General features: G+C 34.2%; 1 protein-coding gene across 1 annotated transcript; it reads left to right on the top strand.

Moving 5' to 3' along the window:
• The first annotated feature begins 2072 nt into the window (after positions 1-2072).
• On the top strand, positions 2073-3633 carry LOC137729965 (protein CASPARIAN STRIP INTEGRITY FACTOR 1-like). The gene is made up of 3 exons (XM_068469017.1): positions 2073-2455; positions 3002-3057; positions 3198-3633. The coding sequence occupies exons 1-3, from the start codon at positions 2317-2319 to the stop codon at positions 3336-3338; spliced, it is 336 nt and encodes a 111-aa protein (XP_068325118.1). The 5' UTR covers positions 2073-2316; the 3' UTR covers positions 3339-3633.
• The last annotated feature ends 11592 nt before the right edge of the window (positions 3634-15225 follow it).

Raw genomic sequence — 15225 nt, 5'->3', positions numbered from 1 at the left:
TGACATTTTAATAAATAGCGGAGCCAGCATAGGGTCATTGGTTATTCATAACCCCAACAACGTCAAAAACCTATGTATATTTGTATCTGTATTGTATTTGATCCTGTAAATAGTTAAGGCAAACTAATTTACAACCTCCTCATACTAATTCTTCTATTCTTTTATCATCATGTCTTCTTTTCCTCTCTTCTTGTGTGCGACTCTATTATGAGCATCAAATGCTTGAGGAAATGCCTCAGTTTACAAGCCTCTGCAGTCTTCTACATTACTTTATAGTTTCCTATAGCCACCTTTGACAAGTCCCTACATATCATAGTAGTTGTTGACATATGTTGGCATAAGCCTTCAGTAGATGTTGGTAAGAATTAACATGTTCCTAACAGGTGCTCAACGAAATGGTCCAATAACATTTTTATGGTCGAAATCATATGATCCAATTATTTCAAAATCCTAACTCCGCCACTGATTTTAATATATAATTTTTATTCTCTTTCAATTTCATGTCCCCATTGTCAACATAAACTAAATAAATAAAAGTTAGTGGCAATCTCTAGAGGAGATTCAGGAGATATTATATATGGATACTCATATTCTCTGCACATATGTCATTCCACTCTGTTATAGTCTTCATGCTAAAAGGCATATATCATTCTAAAAATTTTAAAGAATGAAAAATTAATGACTAAAGGTTGTAGCCATAATAGATAGCCTACTCAAGCCATGCAATTCTATATATGGAACCTTTTTCTTTTGTCAATTCTTTGGAACTTAAACAAGCTTATCCTATATGTGCAGATCGTTGGTTAGAAGTGTGCGACAGAGGAGAAATTATCAAGAATGCATTTCATATTTACAACACAAACCAATAATGTAATATTAATTGCAATTAGTTAATTAGTTTTTTTTTCTTTCTTTACAAAGTGATATTTTAAACTATTCTAATATATTGAAAGAGAGATTAAAACTTTGGTGTAAGGAGCGAGCTTGAATGGAAGAATGCATACACGCTGTTCGAACCAACTCACATTTAAAGTTGCAACTAGTTGTTAAAGTGGATGACATATGTACATGGCATATACTTCGTTTCCCGGAAATTTAAGAACTGAATTAAGCTATGGTTGTAAGACATGCATGCAGGCATATATGGGCTTCACTATGCCTTCATCTTAGTGAGGTATATGTTGTGATTGATGGCAAACATCTCAAATATCCCACACTAATTTTTGAAATTAGTGCATAACTTCCCACATTCCCATTAATCATACGACGTGCTAATTGGGTCGAAGATCAAATGATCATATGACGTGCTAATTGGGTCTAATCAAATTAGACAATAATTGACTGGATGTTAGGGAAGGGATAGATTGGCCAATTATTGGAGGCCAAGAGTACGGATGGTTTGCTTAAGTTAGGGGTTGCCCTAACACCACTTTTTATAAAAAATAAATTAAAGAAAGATGGATTATTTTAGGTATTACAGTGCATGCTTCTCTTTATTCTCCACCAGCGTCCATTCAGTGGTATTTGGTGTGTTGTCCTTGTCTTTATAGATAATTGAAAGCACTAGTCGTCCATAAAAGCAATTTTTACACCTAATGTTTCTTTTTAATTCAAGCACAGCCACAGGAAAAGCATTTAATTACTCACCAAACTTACATGCCTTCCAAATTTCCATTTCAGTCCTTTTGAGTGTACTCGTAACTGAATTGAACATGTATGGCAAGCTCAAATATGTAAATGCTTATTCATGATGGGGTGTCCCAAATTTATATCGATTTTTTTTCAATCTGGTTTCTATAGTTTTTCCATTTTAAGCTCAATTTTATTCCTCTATTGGAACTTTGGTGTTTTTCCTCTTTTTTTTTTTCTTTTTTTTCTTTTTTTTTTTTTTTTTTTTCCAAAAGTCTTTGTTATACTGTTAAAGTTTTTATAAACAGAAATGTGTTATTTTGATTGCAAAGTTAGAAACAAAGTTTTGCCAAGACAATTAGGGGTTTTATGATAATTTCCACTGAGGGTCATACATTAGGTACTATTCTGTTAATTAACTATATAAGTCCACTAACTTGTTAGACTTAGTGCCCCAACAAAAGAAAAGTGGTCTATGTCACCTTTTCATTACAATTCAAAACTAAAAGGTGTAAAGCTTTGATTAATTTATAATTAACTGTCAATTTTCTGTTTATCTCTAAGAATTCCAAATTTTCTGTTTCTCTCTAAGAAGTCCTCTCAAGTAGATTTAACGTTCCTTTACATTACATTATAGTTATATAGGAAGCACATATCATTTGGTCCATTAAAATTCTCTGAACTTGAATGAGAGTAGAGACCCTCAGAAAGAAACAAGATCCAACAACAAAGTTGCCTAACAACATGGCTTTCATGTTCCTCAAGAAGTTCAGCATCCTCTTTCTTCTGATTTCGGCATCATTTTTCTCATCCTCTTTCGCAGCAGGTTGGTCTTTCTATAAGTCTGCAGCCCTTGCTTTTAATTAGTCATATAAATCCTTGCATTGTCAGAGATGTGTCTGTATACACACATACACACACACGCATATATATATATATATATATATATACATATATATATATATGTATGTATGTATGTATGTATGTATATGTATATGCATGCACTACAAGAAAAAAGAGCTCTACTGACGAAACAATTAACGCCAAGAATTGGTAGTAACCAAAATGATCCTCGTAAAACCCTGATTTCTTGTAGTTATGCCCTCATGCATAATTAGCAGCTCCAGAAGCCCCTTAGTCATGATATTTATGAAACTTTAGATAGTGTGCATGGATTTGATCTTTTGCTTGATACTTATTACGTCAGAGCAGATCATGCAGAAGCATATAAATAAAGTAACTACTATAGTTTTCATAAACTTCTACTCTTTTGATTCTTCTAGGAATATTGTGCAACAAGATATTGATCTATGCAAAAGAAAGAATTTCACCCTTACTCTTAATATGCATGATATGAGAACTGCATTTGTAGGTCGAAAATCGAAGTTTGTCAACAAGTTGGCCAAAGAAGTGGATGCAAACACAGAGGTTTGTAACTAGAAAGGCTTCAGAAATTCTGGTGTTTATGATCTCCTCCTTCTTCTTCCTCCTCCTAATTAATTAGTATTACTTGTATAAATTTATAAGTTTTGCATCTGACTCGCGCGTTATTGATTTTCATGTGGTAGGAAATGTTAGGGAAGCCATTGAACCACGAAGAAATAGCTAGAATCCATGAAAGGCTTCTTAGAGCTAACACCAAAGACTACGGACGATATGATCCAGCACCTGCTCTTGTTAAGCCTCCTTTCAAGCTCATTCCCAACTGAGATGATCGTGATGGTTTAGCGTTTTAGCCTTCGGCGTTTGCAGTCGGATTAGTGACTTAATTATATTAATTAAATAAATGAAGTAGCCTCTGTGTACCCACTACTATAAAAGAAATCCTAGCTAGTGTAATTATGTGAGATATATATAGACATATATATTAAGTTTTAAAGTGTAATATTGTATTTTAATTAAGTCATAAGAAGAATGATGTTTACGTGTGTAGGGCATTTAGTTTCACCTATATATTTCTGCATGAACTGAATAATGACCAATCTATATGCGTAATTCTGGGAACTCATCCCCTCTTGCAGTTCTTTGTTTTGTTTGGAGTTATTCAGATCATACATTACGATATATACTTTTTTGTTTGTTGAAAATAAGATATGAATTACAACATTTAGTTTTGAATGTTACATAATATAACTGCTGAAAATTGTCAGTAAATAATTAGCATAGAGTGACATCTAGCTTTTACTTTGTCAAACAAATTGCTGAATTTAAATATTATGAATGACATTTGTTGTATTTACAAATATAAAATGAGAAGGTTCAAAAACTAGTAGAAGAATAATTAGAAGCCATGGTAGTTTACTAATTTTTATTTTTATTTTTATTTTTATTGCCGAAGTTAAACAAGCAACAATAGAGTCTAACATGGTGTTTTTACAGTTTCAATTCTAAAGTAAAAACAATTAAATGTTTGGTAATATTAAATTTTTACAGAATTGTGAGTGATGAAAATAATATCATAGTGTATGGTAAGAATCATGTTCCAGTCTTTATATTCATTCCAATATATAATTGCATTAAGTGGACTTTTGGAGTCTCATTCATAGAATATGTACCAAGAGAATATAATGAATAGAATAATTACATGGAAGTAATTACTATCAGTAGCGGAGTCAAGGTGGGGGCAATGGGATTCCTTGACCCCAATAACCTTGTGTCGATAGCCCAAGCAAGAAGAAGAAGAAGGAGCTGCTGCTCCATTTGTTAGCCATCACTCCATCAGTGCCTCTTCTCCCCTTGCTAAATCTTCCCACCATTGTGAATCTACCGCTTGGCAGCCTCCAGATCATCAGACTTGTGTTTTTGGCTTGCCCTGTCTAGAGCGTCGAATCAGCCTGCACTCCATCATCGTCAAGTGGGGATTTGGATTCTTTGGACTCCTTGATGGGTTCCATACACTTTGCGCGACCCTTTTATATAGACCTCGTTTGTGAGCTTCTATGCAGAGCTTGGTAAGTTGTGTGATGCGTGTAAGGTGTTTGAGGAAATGTCTTAACCATGTATGGTTACGTGGGATGTGATGATTGATGGAATTGGGAAGAATGGGGATATGGGTTCTGTTGTTTTGCTATTTGAAAGCATGCCGCAAAAGGACGTGGTTTCATGGACAAGCATTATAAACGGGTTTGGGAGAAATGGGTGTTTTAGTGAGGGAATTAGATTTTTCCAGATGATGATGAATCATGAGAATGTGATGGGTTGTTTTGTGAAGCCAAATGAAGCTACTTATGTTAGTGTGCTTTATTCCTGTGCTAATTTGGGTGGGTGGGGATCTATTTACTGGGGGAAACAAATACATGGGCATGGGTCCAAATCCGGTGTCATTGAAGCTCTTGGTCTCGGGCCAAATGCCGGTGTCTAGTACTCCGATGATGACGTCACCGGCCGAGGGTAAATTTCTAACCCCATCATTGTAAATTTTTGGCTCCGCCACTTATTACTATTAACCATAGTCATTAGTGATGACATGGTTACTTAAGAGTGAAGAATGTGATTAGTTGAGAAGTGTGGTTAGTTGTAAAGTGTAGGCAGTTAAGGTGGTTATAAGGATAAGTTTTGTGGTAATAACCAAAGAAGTTAGAGGGCATTATTGTAATTGAGCACATCATTTAGCTCTATAAAGCCAATGTGTAAATTGCCATTTATGGCATCTGGAAATATACAATCATTCTCTATCAACACATACTCTCTCTTATTGCTTTCTAGTTTTTCATCTCAGTTCTTTACATTTGTTCAAAGATCTTAGTGAAGTTAATATGGTATCATCGCCGGCAAAGGCTCACAGCCATTTCTGATCCTGAAGCTTTCATCTCTTCCGCTGATTCAACTTTGAAGGTCTTTTGGTTCTTGGTGGTGATTCAATTCTGCAGTTTTTCAAAAATTGGGTTTTGAAGGTTCGCGACATTATTGATGTTGCTAACGTGCTATTGTTTGTATTCTCAATCAGTAATTTGGAGATTTGATTCGTCAGTATTCTGCATCTGTGTTAACTATTCTGCAATTAAAAGTTTCCAAGATTCTATGGTTTGGGAATTTTGAGTTCATTGCTCGAATGTTCATGTGATTTCTAAATTTTTTTTTTATTCGTTGGTAATTCAAGAGAAGTGTCAATCTTTCTTGATTTAGCTGAAGATATCAATCTTTCTTGGCATATAAGGAAAGTATCAATCTTTCTTGAATAGTAAGAAAGTACCAATCTTTCTTGGATAACTAGATAGCAGTAAGTATCATTCTCACTTCAAAGGATGAAATTCTTCTGTGAAGTATTGCAATTTGTGTTTCTTGAGTATTTCATCATGTCTACAACTACTGTTAAGGTTGAGAGTTTTTTGGGCATGCTTACAATAAAACTGAAGGATGACAATTTTGCTAAATGGACATTTCAGTTTAAGTCAGTTCTTAAATGCTATAAAATGTTTGGTCATTTTGATGGTACTGATGTATGTCCACCAAAATTTGTGATACATACTAACACTGAGATCACAACTGAGATTACTACAACATATATTGAATGTGAATCAACAGATATACCATTGCTCAATTTGTTATTGGCAACTCTGTCTAATGAAGCTATTGAATATGTTCTTGGTTGTAAAACTGCATTTGAAGCTTGGTCAAATCTTGTGGAACGTTTTGCCTCTGTGTCCAAGTCCAGGATTAACCATTTAAAAATTGAGCTGCATACAATACAAAAAGGATCAGATTCCATTGATAAGTATCTGTTGAGGCTCAAGAACATAAGAGAACAGTTAACTGTTGCAGGGGAGTTTATTTCTGACAATGATGTAATGATTGCTGGTCTTACTGGATTACCAAAGAAGTATGCTATAATTCGAATAGTTATTCTTGCCAGAGAATCAGTTATCACATTGAAAGAATTTCGTGCTCAGTTGTTAGGTGCTAAAAAAGAAATGGAAAGAGAAATGAATGTGTTATCCCAAAACATGGTTGCATTATACACTCAAGGATCATCTACAACACAGATTCATCTAATGCATCTGGATCTAATCCCTCAAGTCACTGTCATATCCCTACTACAACAGTGGTGCAATACACAACAATAATTCCCACAACAACAATTTCCACTGCCATAGTATCCACAACAGCAGTTTCCACAACAAACATATCCACAATAGTATCAACTCTTTGATTCACAGCCTTATGGTTTTGGTTTCATGGGCAATGGATCGAACTCTGGTAGTCTAAGACAGAACTTTGGTAAAAAATCATTCAATTGTTCAAATTACAAAAGTAACAATTACAAGCCAAATGGTGGTTATAAAGGCAAGAATTTCAACTCTGGTGGCTTTTCAGGCTTTCAATATAGGAATTCAAGTCATAATGGCTCTAGTATGTGGTCTGGTAACATTGAAAATAGGTTAAATGTGGTAATTGAATGCCAAATATGCAATAATAGCGATCATATAGCTATCAATTGCTTCCATCGAAATTTAAATACATCATCTACAAGTTTCATGCTAGAATGTAAGATTTGTGGAAAAAGATGACATTTTTCACTAGAGTGTTTTCACAGGGAAAATTATGCATTTCAAGGTCCACCTCCACCTACAACATTGAATGCTATGGCAACATAACAAACACCTTAATATGTTAAACAAGATTCATGGATTGTTGACGTTGGAGCTTATCATCGTATTACTGTTGATGTGAATGCATTCAATCAAGTCACTCCATTTGAAAGTTCGAAGTAAATCACAATTGGCAATAGCACAGGTCTAACAATTAACAATATTGGTTCAACTATACTCAAACACAATTCTCATTAATTGATCCTTAATAATGTGTTACATGTTCCTAAAATTGCAAGGAGTCTTATTTTTGTACAACAATATGTGCTGATAACCCTAGTTAGTTTATTTGAGATGAAAATGAGTTTTTTTGTGCAAGATAAGAAGACAAAGGAGATTTTGTATCAAGGAAAGAGTAAGCCTAGTTAGCTGTTTCAAATACCAGTTGTGAAATGATCAAGATGAGTGCAATCCACAATGCATAATTCAGCTTTTTGGGACAGTTGGTAAAGTCAAAACTTTGGCACCAGAAATTGGATCATCCAACACATGAAATATTGTCCACTATGTTAAAACAGTCCAATATAAGTATAGATATAGATAGTACTCATAGTCTGTGTACTCATTGTATAAAAGGCTAGATGTCAAGGATTCCTTTTTCTGTTAGAAGTGATAAATGTTCTCTGCCATTTTAGAAGGTTCACTCAGATATTTGGGGACAATCTCTTATAAAATCTATTGAAGAGTATAAATATTATGTAACGTTTGTTGATGAATATACAAAGTATGTGTGGAGTGGTAGAAAGGAGAATACACTAGTCTTGCATTTAAAGCTTTTCTTGATTCAAAAGGGATTGAACATATGATCTCTTGACCTTACTCCACAACAAAATGGAGTGGTAGAAAGGAAACACAAGCATGTTGTTGAAACTGCTATCACTTTGCTTATTGCTGCTGTTTTACGTGCTGAATTTTAGTGTGCACATTTAGTGTTTTTGATCAATAGGATGGCATTTAAGTCTTTGGCACTAGATCATCTTACAAAAGATTGTATACCAAGCAACCAGATTTGAAGTCTATAAGGATATTTGGTATTGCTGTATATCTATGGTTAAGACCATATAACAGCAATAAACTACAACCAAGATCTTAGAGATGTATTTTCTTGGGATATTCAATGGGTTATAAAGGTGTTATCTATTACAATCCCAAAACTAGGAAATGCATTGTTTCAAGGCATGTACTTTTTGATGAAATGGTATTTCCTTATATTCAAGACTCATAACAGAACATGTCTCAGAAACCTATGGATTCGTTTACATCATCTCATTTGGTTAGATTAGTTGTTATTCCAGTTCCAATTCCAACACTAATTTTACATCATGAAAATGCAGCAAATCAAAATGGTCATCTCTATTCAGTTTCTTTTCTAAGTCAGTCTGGGATCATTTCTTTACAAGATGAGGGGTCTTCCAGTATTTCTATCAATCCGAATGCTTCTACAAACATAGAAAATTAAGATATCAGTAGTCAAGTGCATGGCTCAGCATCTACAATAGGCAATACTCTTTCCTCCTCATCTGATACACCTCTTTTGCTTCTTGTCCTTGATCCTACACAACTCCAGGTAATACTCCCTATTTCTTCTTCACTTGACACTCACAACACTGCTCAATGTTTAGATCATGGCATCCAAGCTCGACTAAAGACATAAGCTATTCAAAGGCAAAACAATTCATCTCTTGTTGCTGCTTTACTAGAGTTAAAATCATTACAATTCCAAGATTCTAGTGTATCATCAGAATTTGATTACATGTGTGGAAGATTCTCATTCATTAATGATATAACTGAGGTTGAAGAACCTAAACATTTTAAAGAAGTATCCACAATAGTACAATGGCAAAATGCCATGCAAGAGGAATTCTATGCATTGACAGCTCAAGGAACTTTGAGATTAGTTGCCCCTCCAATAAATAGCACTATTATTAGGAGTAAATGGGTGAACAAAATCAAAAGAAATCCTGATGGGACAGTTGCTAGGTATAAGGCAAGGTTGGTGGTACAAGGTTACAGTCAAGAACAAGGTCTAGACTAGTCTTAGACATTCAGTCTAGTAGTTCGACACACTACAGTTCGAATAATACTTGCATTGGCAGTTCAAAACAATTGGAGTTTAAGACAATTAGACATAAAGAATACATTTCTGCATAAGGAACTTGAGGAGGAAGTCTACATGAAACAACCATAAGATTTTGTGGATTCCAAGCGTTCAACACATGTTTGTAGGTTAATTAAATCTCTATATAGTCTCAAACAGGCTCCAGGAGCATGGAATTCGAAGTTTACTAGCTTTCTGTCTTCCCTGGGATTTAAAACCTCAATGTCTGATACTAGTTTATTTGTGAAAGAACATGATGGAGATGTGATTATCATGCTATTATATGTGGATGCCATAAAATTGACTGGTTCAAATCTTGCAAAGATACAATCTATCATTTCCTAACTTGCAAAGGTCTTTGATTTAAAAGACATGGGACAATCAACATATTTCTTAGGAGTTCAAGTTCAATATCAATCAGATAGATCTATATTTGTTAATCAATCAAAGTACACAAAGGAGTTGCTAAAGAAAGCAGGCATGGAGTCATGTAAACCCACTTTAACTCCATCAAAGCCTCACTCTCAAATACTTATGTCTAAAGGAATTCCTGTTGAAGATCCAACTCAGTACAAAAGCTTAGTAGGTGCACTTCAATACCTTACATTTACAAGACCAGATATAGCTTAAGTTGTCACTGTTGTTTGCCAATACATGGCAAAGCTATTTGAGTTACATATGCATTTGGTTAAACGGATTTTGAGATATTTGCAAGGAACCATTCCTTGTGGTTTAAAATGCAAAATCAACTGACTCTACCATTTCGGCCTATTCCGACTCTGATTGGGTAGCAGATATCAACACTAGGGAGTCTATCACTGGCTATGTGGTTTATATTGGTTCTAATCCAATCTCATGGCAGTTTAAGAAGCAATCCATAGTGTCTCGAAGTTCCACAGAAGCTGAGTATAAAGCTTTGCCTCACTGTGCAGTTGATGTGTTTTAGATCCATTCATTACTGGAAGATTTAAACCAGTTTATTCCCATACCACCTCACTTATAATGTGATAATTTGTCAGCATTAGACTTGTGTTTTAATCCAGTGTTTCACTCAAAAATTAAACATCTAGACACAGACTACCATTTTGTTCGAGAAAGAGTACAAAAAAGGGATATTATTGTGCAATACATTCTCACTGAAGAACAAGTAGCTAATGTATTGACAAAAGGTCTTCATAGTCCAGTCTTTCTTAAACACTGCAACAACCTCAACTCCTCACTGAAGAACAAGTAGCTAATGTATTCACAAAAGGTCTTCATAGTCCAGTCTTTCTTAAACACTGCAACAATCTCAACATTGGAGTTCTTCCTCAGTAGTCTACAAATGCATTAGGGACTTAGTATTCTTGAAGATGTCTTGTTGTTAATCTAAGCTCTAGTAGCTTAGCTTGAGGGGGGGGACTATTAACCATAGTCATTAGTGATGACATGGTTACTTAAAGAGTGAAGAATGTGATTAGTTGAAAAATGTGGTTAGTTGTAATGTGTAGGTAGTTAAGGTGGGTATAAGGGTAAGTTTGTTAGAAGTTGTTGTGGTAATAACCATAGAAGTTAGAGGGCATTATTGTAATTGATCACATCATTATGCTTTATAAAACCAAAGTGTAAATTGCCATTTATGGCATCTAGAAATATACAATTATTCTCTCTCAACACATACTCTCTCTTATTGCTCTCTAGTTTTTCATCTCAATTCTTTACATTTGTTTAAAGATCTTAGTGGAGTTAATAATTACATCAGATTTTATGAACTTGGACGTACTTGAGACTCCTGGTTTCCAAGAGTAGAACAAGTTAATGGCTTTGTTGAAAGTCTGTCTCTTCAAACCCCCTTCCCCCTAAAGCGAGATGAAACATAGTGGAGCTTGAGCTTAGGAACCAAGGAAAGAAATTTCTTAGGAGTGAGTCCTTTAGTGAAGATTTCAGCAAGCCGACGCACAAAAAGGACATAACAAGTGCGAAGAACACCAAGGTTGATCCGCTCCCAAATAAAAGATACTCATTTTCTAGGTGTCTTGTCCTTGCATGAAAAATATGATTCGCAACAATATGTAGGGCATACATCTTGCCAACAAAGATGCAAGGAGGAAAGTGCAAGAGAATGTCAAGTTTGCGAAATAAATGACAAAACCAACGAATCTCAATTGTCGTACTAGTAAGAGCACAACTTCAACCTCCATGCTAGACCAAGAAACAATAGACAGTTTCTTAGCCATCCATGAAAGAATATTAGATCCAAGAAAGATGCATGCATTAGTAATTGTATGACAATCCTCACCACTACCAGCCTAATCGGAATCAGAGAACCCATGTAAATTGAAAGAAGATGTATTGTGAAAGAAAAAACCATATGAAAGCGTACCCTTAACAAAATGAAGGATGCGCTTTGCACTTTGAAGATGGGTGGAGCGATGAGCACGCATGTATTGACATACTAGATTGACGGTATAGGCTATGTCAGGGCGAGAGCGTGTAAGTAAATATAGGCCTCCAACAATGCTTCAATAAGTGGATAGGTCAGTAAGAGGATCACCATTCAAGGAAGATGGTCGTGTAAATGAGCTAATAAGGACAACTACCGTATAAAATGAGTATAAAATAAATATAGGGACAAAATGAATCTTCAATGGATTGAAAAGTGAGTTCCTAAAGTGGATAGACTTACCAAATACATAGTATATGTACTCATGTATAGGGACTGTATAGAGACATAAACTTGAGTGAAAAACAGGGTTCATAATCTTGATTGAAGCTTTTAATGCTTTTAATTAATTTGAAAAAAAAGTTTTTTTTTGGGTAAATGAATTATTGTATTGAAAGAGAATCAAAAGAAGCAACAAACTACAACACAACAAAGGCAACAAAGTCCAAGCAAAAAGCAAACAAAAAAGCCAGGAGGCTATATAAAACAGCAACAACCCAACCTAACAACCAGCACCAAAAGAAGAACTACATAGGAATTCTCCATTCTTGAAAAATAGGTTCATTTGCAGTAGAAAGCAGAATCTTCAAAGAACATAACTGTAAGCGTATAAAGTTCACAATGGCTCACTACTAAGAAATCATTTATTAGTGTCGCTATGATAACCGACAAAAACCACATATTACTATCAGATATTAAGCAAAATTTTACAAAAAATGGATGCAGTGGCAAATATAATAACCGATAGATCTGCCAGCGTCAGGAAATGAATTTTCCAACAGAAAATACTCTAAAATCGATAGAAATTGTGTCGGATATAACCGACAGAGAATATATTAATAATGAATAAATAAGAGCATTTTCTGTCGAATAAAACCGACAAAAAATACTAAAACCGACAGAACTTGTGTCGGATATAACCGACAGCAAATTTATTAATAATGAACAAATAAAAGCATTCTTGTCGAATAAAATTGACAACAAATATATTAATAAAAAAATATATATAAACCACTTTCTCAATCATTTCTTCCCCTTCCAATTCATTCTTCCACATTCTGTAAATATACAGAAAGAAGAGAAAGAAGAGAGAAAACAGAGAAGCAGTGGCCACCAACAGAGCCTTTTGCTTTTCTTCACTCTCTTCTGCATTGTAAGTTCACTCACATCTCCTTCATTTGTTGAAAGCTCCCATCTCCATCAAACTCTCTGCAATTCCTAACTTTACTTTCTATTGCCTCTCAATTTTATTGTTCTTCCGATCTAGTAGTACGCAGTAGCATTTTTCTACGCATCAATGCTCGGATTAAAATTCAAAATTTTGTTTTGTATAATCAAATCAAACACCGAAATAATAACCGAGATTAGGGAAGCAAGCTTACAATTCTTTTTTTTTTTCTTTTTCTTTTTTTTGTATAATCTAATACCGAATCTACAATCTCCTTCAAAATTTCCCCTTTAAATCTCTATATCAACACCTAAAAACGTCAACAGAAACCACTAAGAGATCAGAATTACACAAAAACAAAAAATTGAATTTAAATTCCATAGAATTGAGAACCGAAGGCAAACAACGGAACCCTAATCGTACCTAAAAATTTGAAAATTAGGACAAAATTGGTAAGGAGAAGGCGAAGATCTAAACGATTCGGCGAAATGGAAACCCTAAAAATAACTGAGGCTCACAAAAATGAAATTAATTTTTCCCACAAAAAAAAAAAAAAAAAAAAAAGAAGGTGAATTTGAAGGATGTTTCGTGAAATTAGGCGACGTATTGGCGAGGATTGACGTGCTTAATGGGCAGCTGGCAGTCCTTGAGGAGATCAAGAGTGTCGGCGGCCATACGGCCTTTGCTGGGCAGGTCGAGGCAAATCTCGTTCCGTTCAGAAAGTCAGTCGTTCACTGCTTCTGCCACCACTGTTTGCAGCTGCGAGACACTGCGAGTGATGTGGAAGGAGCGGGAGATGGGGACATACTGGGTGGGGAAGAAGGTGTTATTTGGCAGGTTTGATGCCAATATATTGTTGCTCTTTTTGTTTAGATTTGGAAATGTGATGTGAGGAGTCGAAGATGGCAGTGCAGATAAAGAGAGAAGAGAGAGAGAGGGAGGTCGTAGGTGGGTGGCTCACGATTGAGAATTAACAAGGTTAAGATATAAGTTACACGTTCTACTCTCAGCTAAAACCGACAGAAACATTATTTTTTAAAATAGAAAATTTTCATCAGAAACAAAATGACGGCAAAATTCCCCCCAAAATTTCCTCCCAAAATTTTGTTACGATTTAAAAAATTAAAATAATAATTGTTTGGGTTAATAAATAAATAAATAATATGTATTTAAATAGAATACGTTTTTAAAAATTAAATAAATAATTGTTTGGTTTAATAGATACCCATGTAAAATATGCAATAAAGAAACAAAAGGATAATTGTACAATGAAAATGTCATCACACAAATAAGTATTGTTTAATCAATACTTGAAAAAACATAAATAAAAATTTAACACAAATTACTTTTCCCACTTCAAAATTTATGCAAATTTAATGAAGATATACATTCTACAAAACTAGTTTCAATGATCTAACCGTCAAACTTGTTTATAGATACTACAAGATCGCATACGTAAAAAATCGCAAAAAAAAAAAAATTCAGAAATTAGGTAACGGAACAAAAGTTTTAGATGGATATAAATGAAAAATCGCAATTTAACGGTTATTTTAGCTCCGATTTTGATGAATTTTTTTACAGCTATACTCCTCGACCCTATAAGAATGCAATGAACAAATTCGATCTTCAATTTAAAATATTTACACTAGTGGATACCATATAATCTTATTTTATACTTAATAGAAATATAATATTAACTCTAAATGTTTGTTTAATCTACCGTTTTGACGCGATATGCATTCTACGAAACTTTTTTCAATGATCCAACCGTCAAACTTATTTGTACACACTCTGAGATTGCATACGTAAAAAATCGTAGAAAACAAACATTCAGAGATTACGTAACAGAACAAAAGTTTTTTATGGTTATAAACGAAAAATCACAATTTAACGGTTATTTTAACTCCGATTTTAATGATTTTTTTACAGCTACACTTCCTGATCATATAAGAATGCAATGAATAAATTTGATCTTCAATTTAAAATATTTACACTAGTGGATACCATAAAATCTTATTTTATACTTAATGGAAGTATAAATATTTACACTAGTAGATACCATAAAATCTTATTTTATACTTAATGGAAGTATAACATTAACCCTTAAGGGGGCGTTTGTTGCGCTGGACTATCTCGGACTGGATTAGCTTCAAGGACTAAGCCGGACTGCCTTAGACTAGACTAAACTGGACTAACTTAGTGAAGCGTTTGGTGCAGTATTGGACTAAGAAGCTAGATAATAACAAATTCTAATATTATATTATTTAATATATAAATTATTAATATTTTATTATGATCTTATCTTTTTCTTCATCTTTTC

Source organism: Pyrus communis, chromosome 3 (genome assembly GCF_963583255.1).
Source record: "Pyrus communis chromosome 3, drPyrComm1.1, whole genome shotgun sequence".
NCBI classification, from domain to species: domain Eukaryota; kingdom Viridiplantae; phylum Streptophyta; class Magnoliopsida; order Rosales; family Rosaceae; genus Pyrus; species Pyrus communis.
The sequence above is the reverse complement of the archived record's forward strand: the minus strand, read 5'-3'. Positions and strand labels throughout refer to the sequence as shown.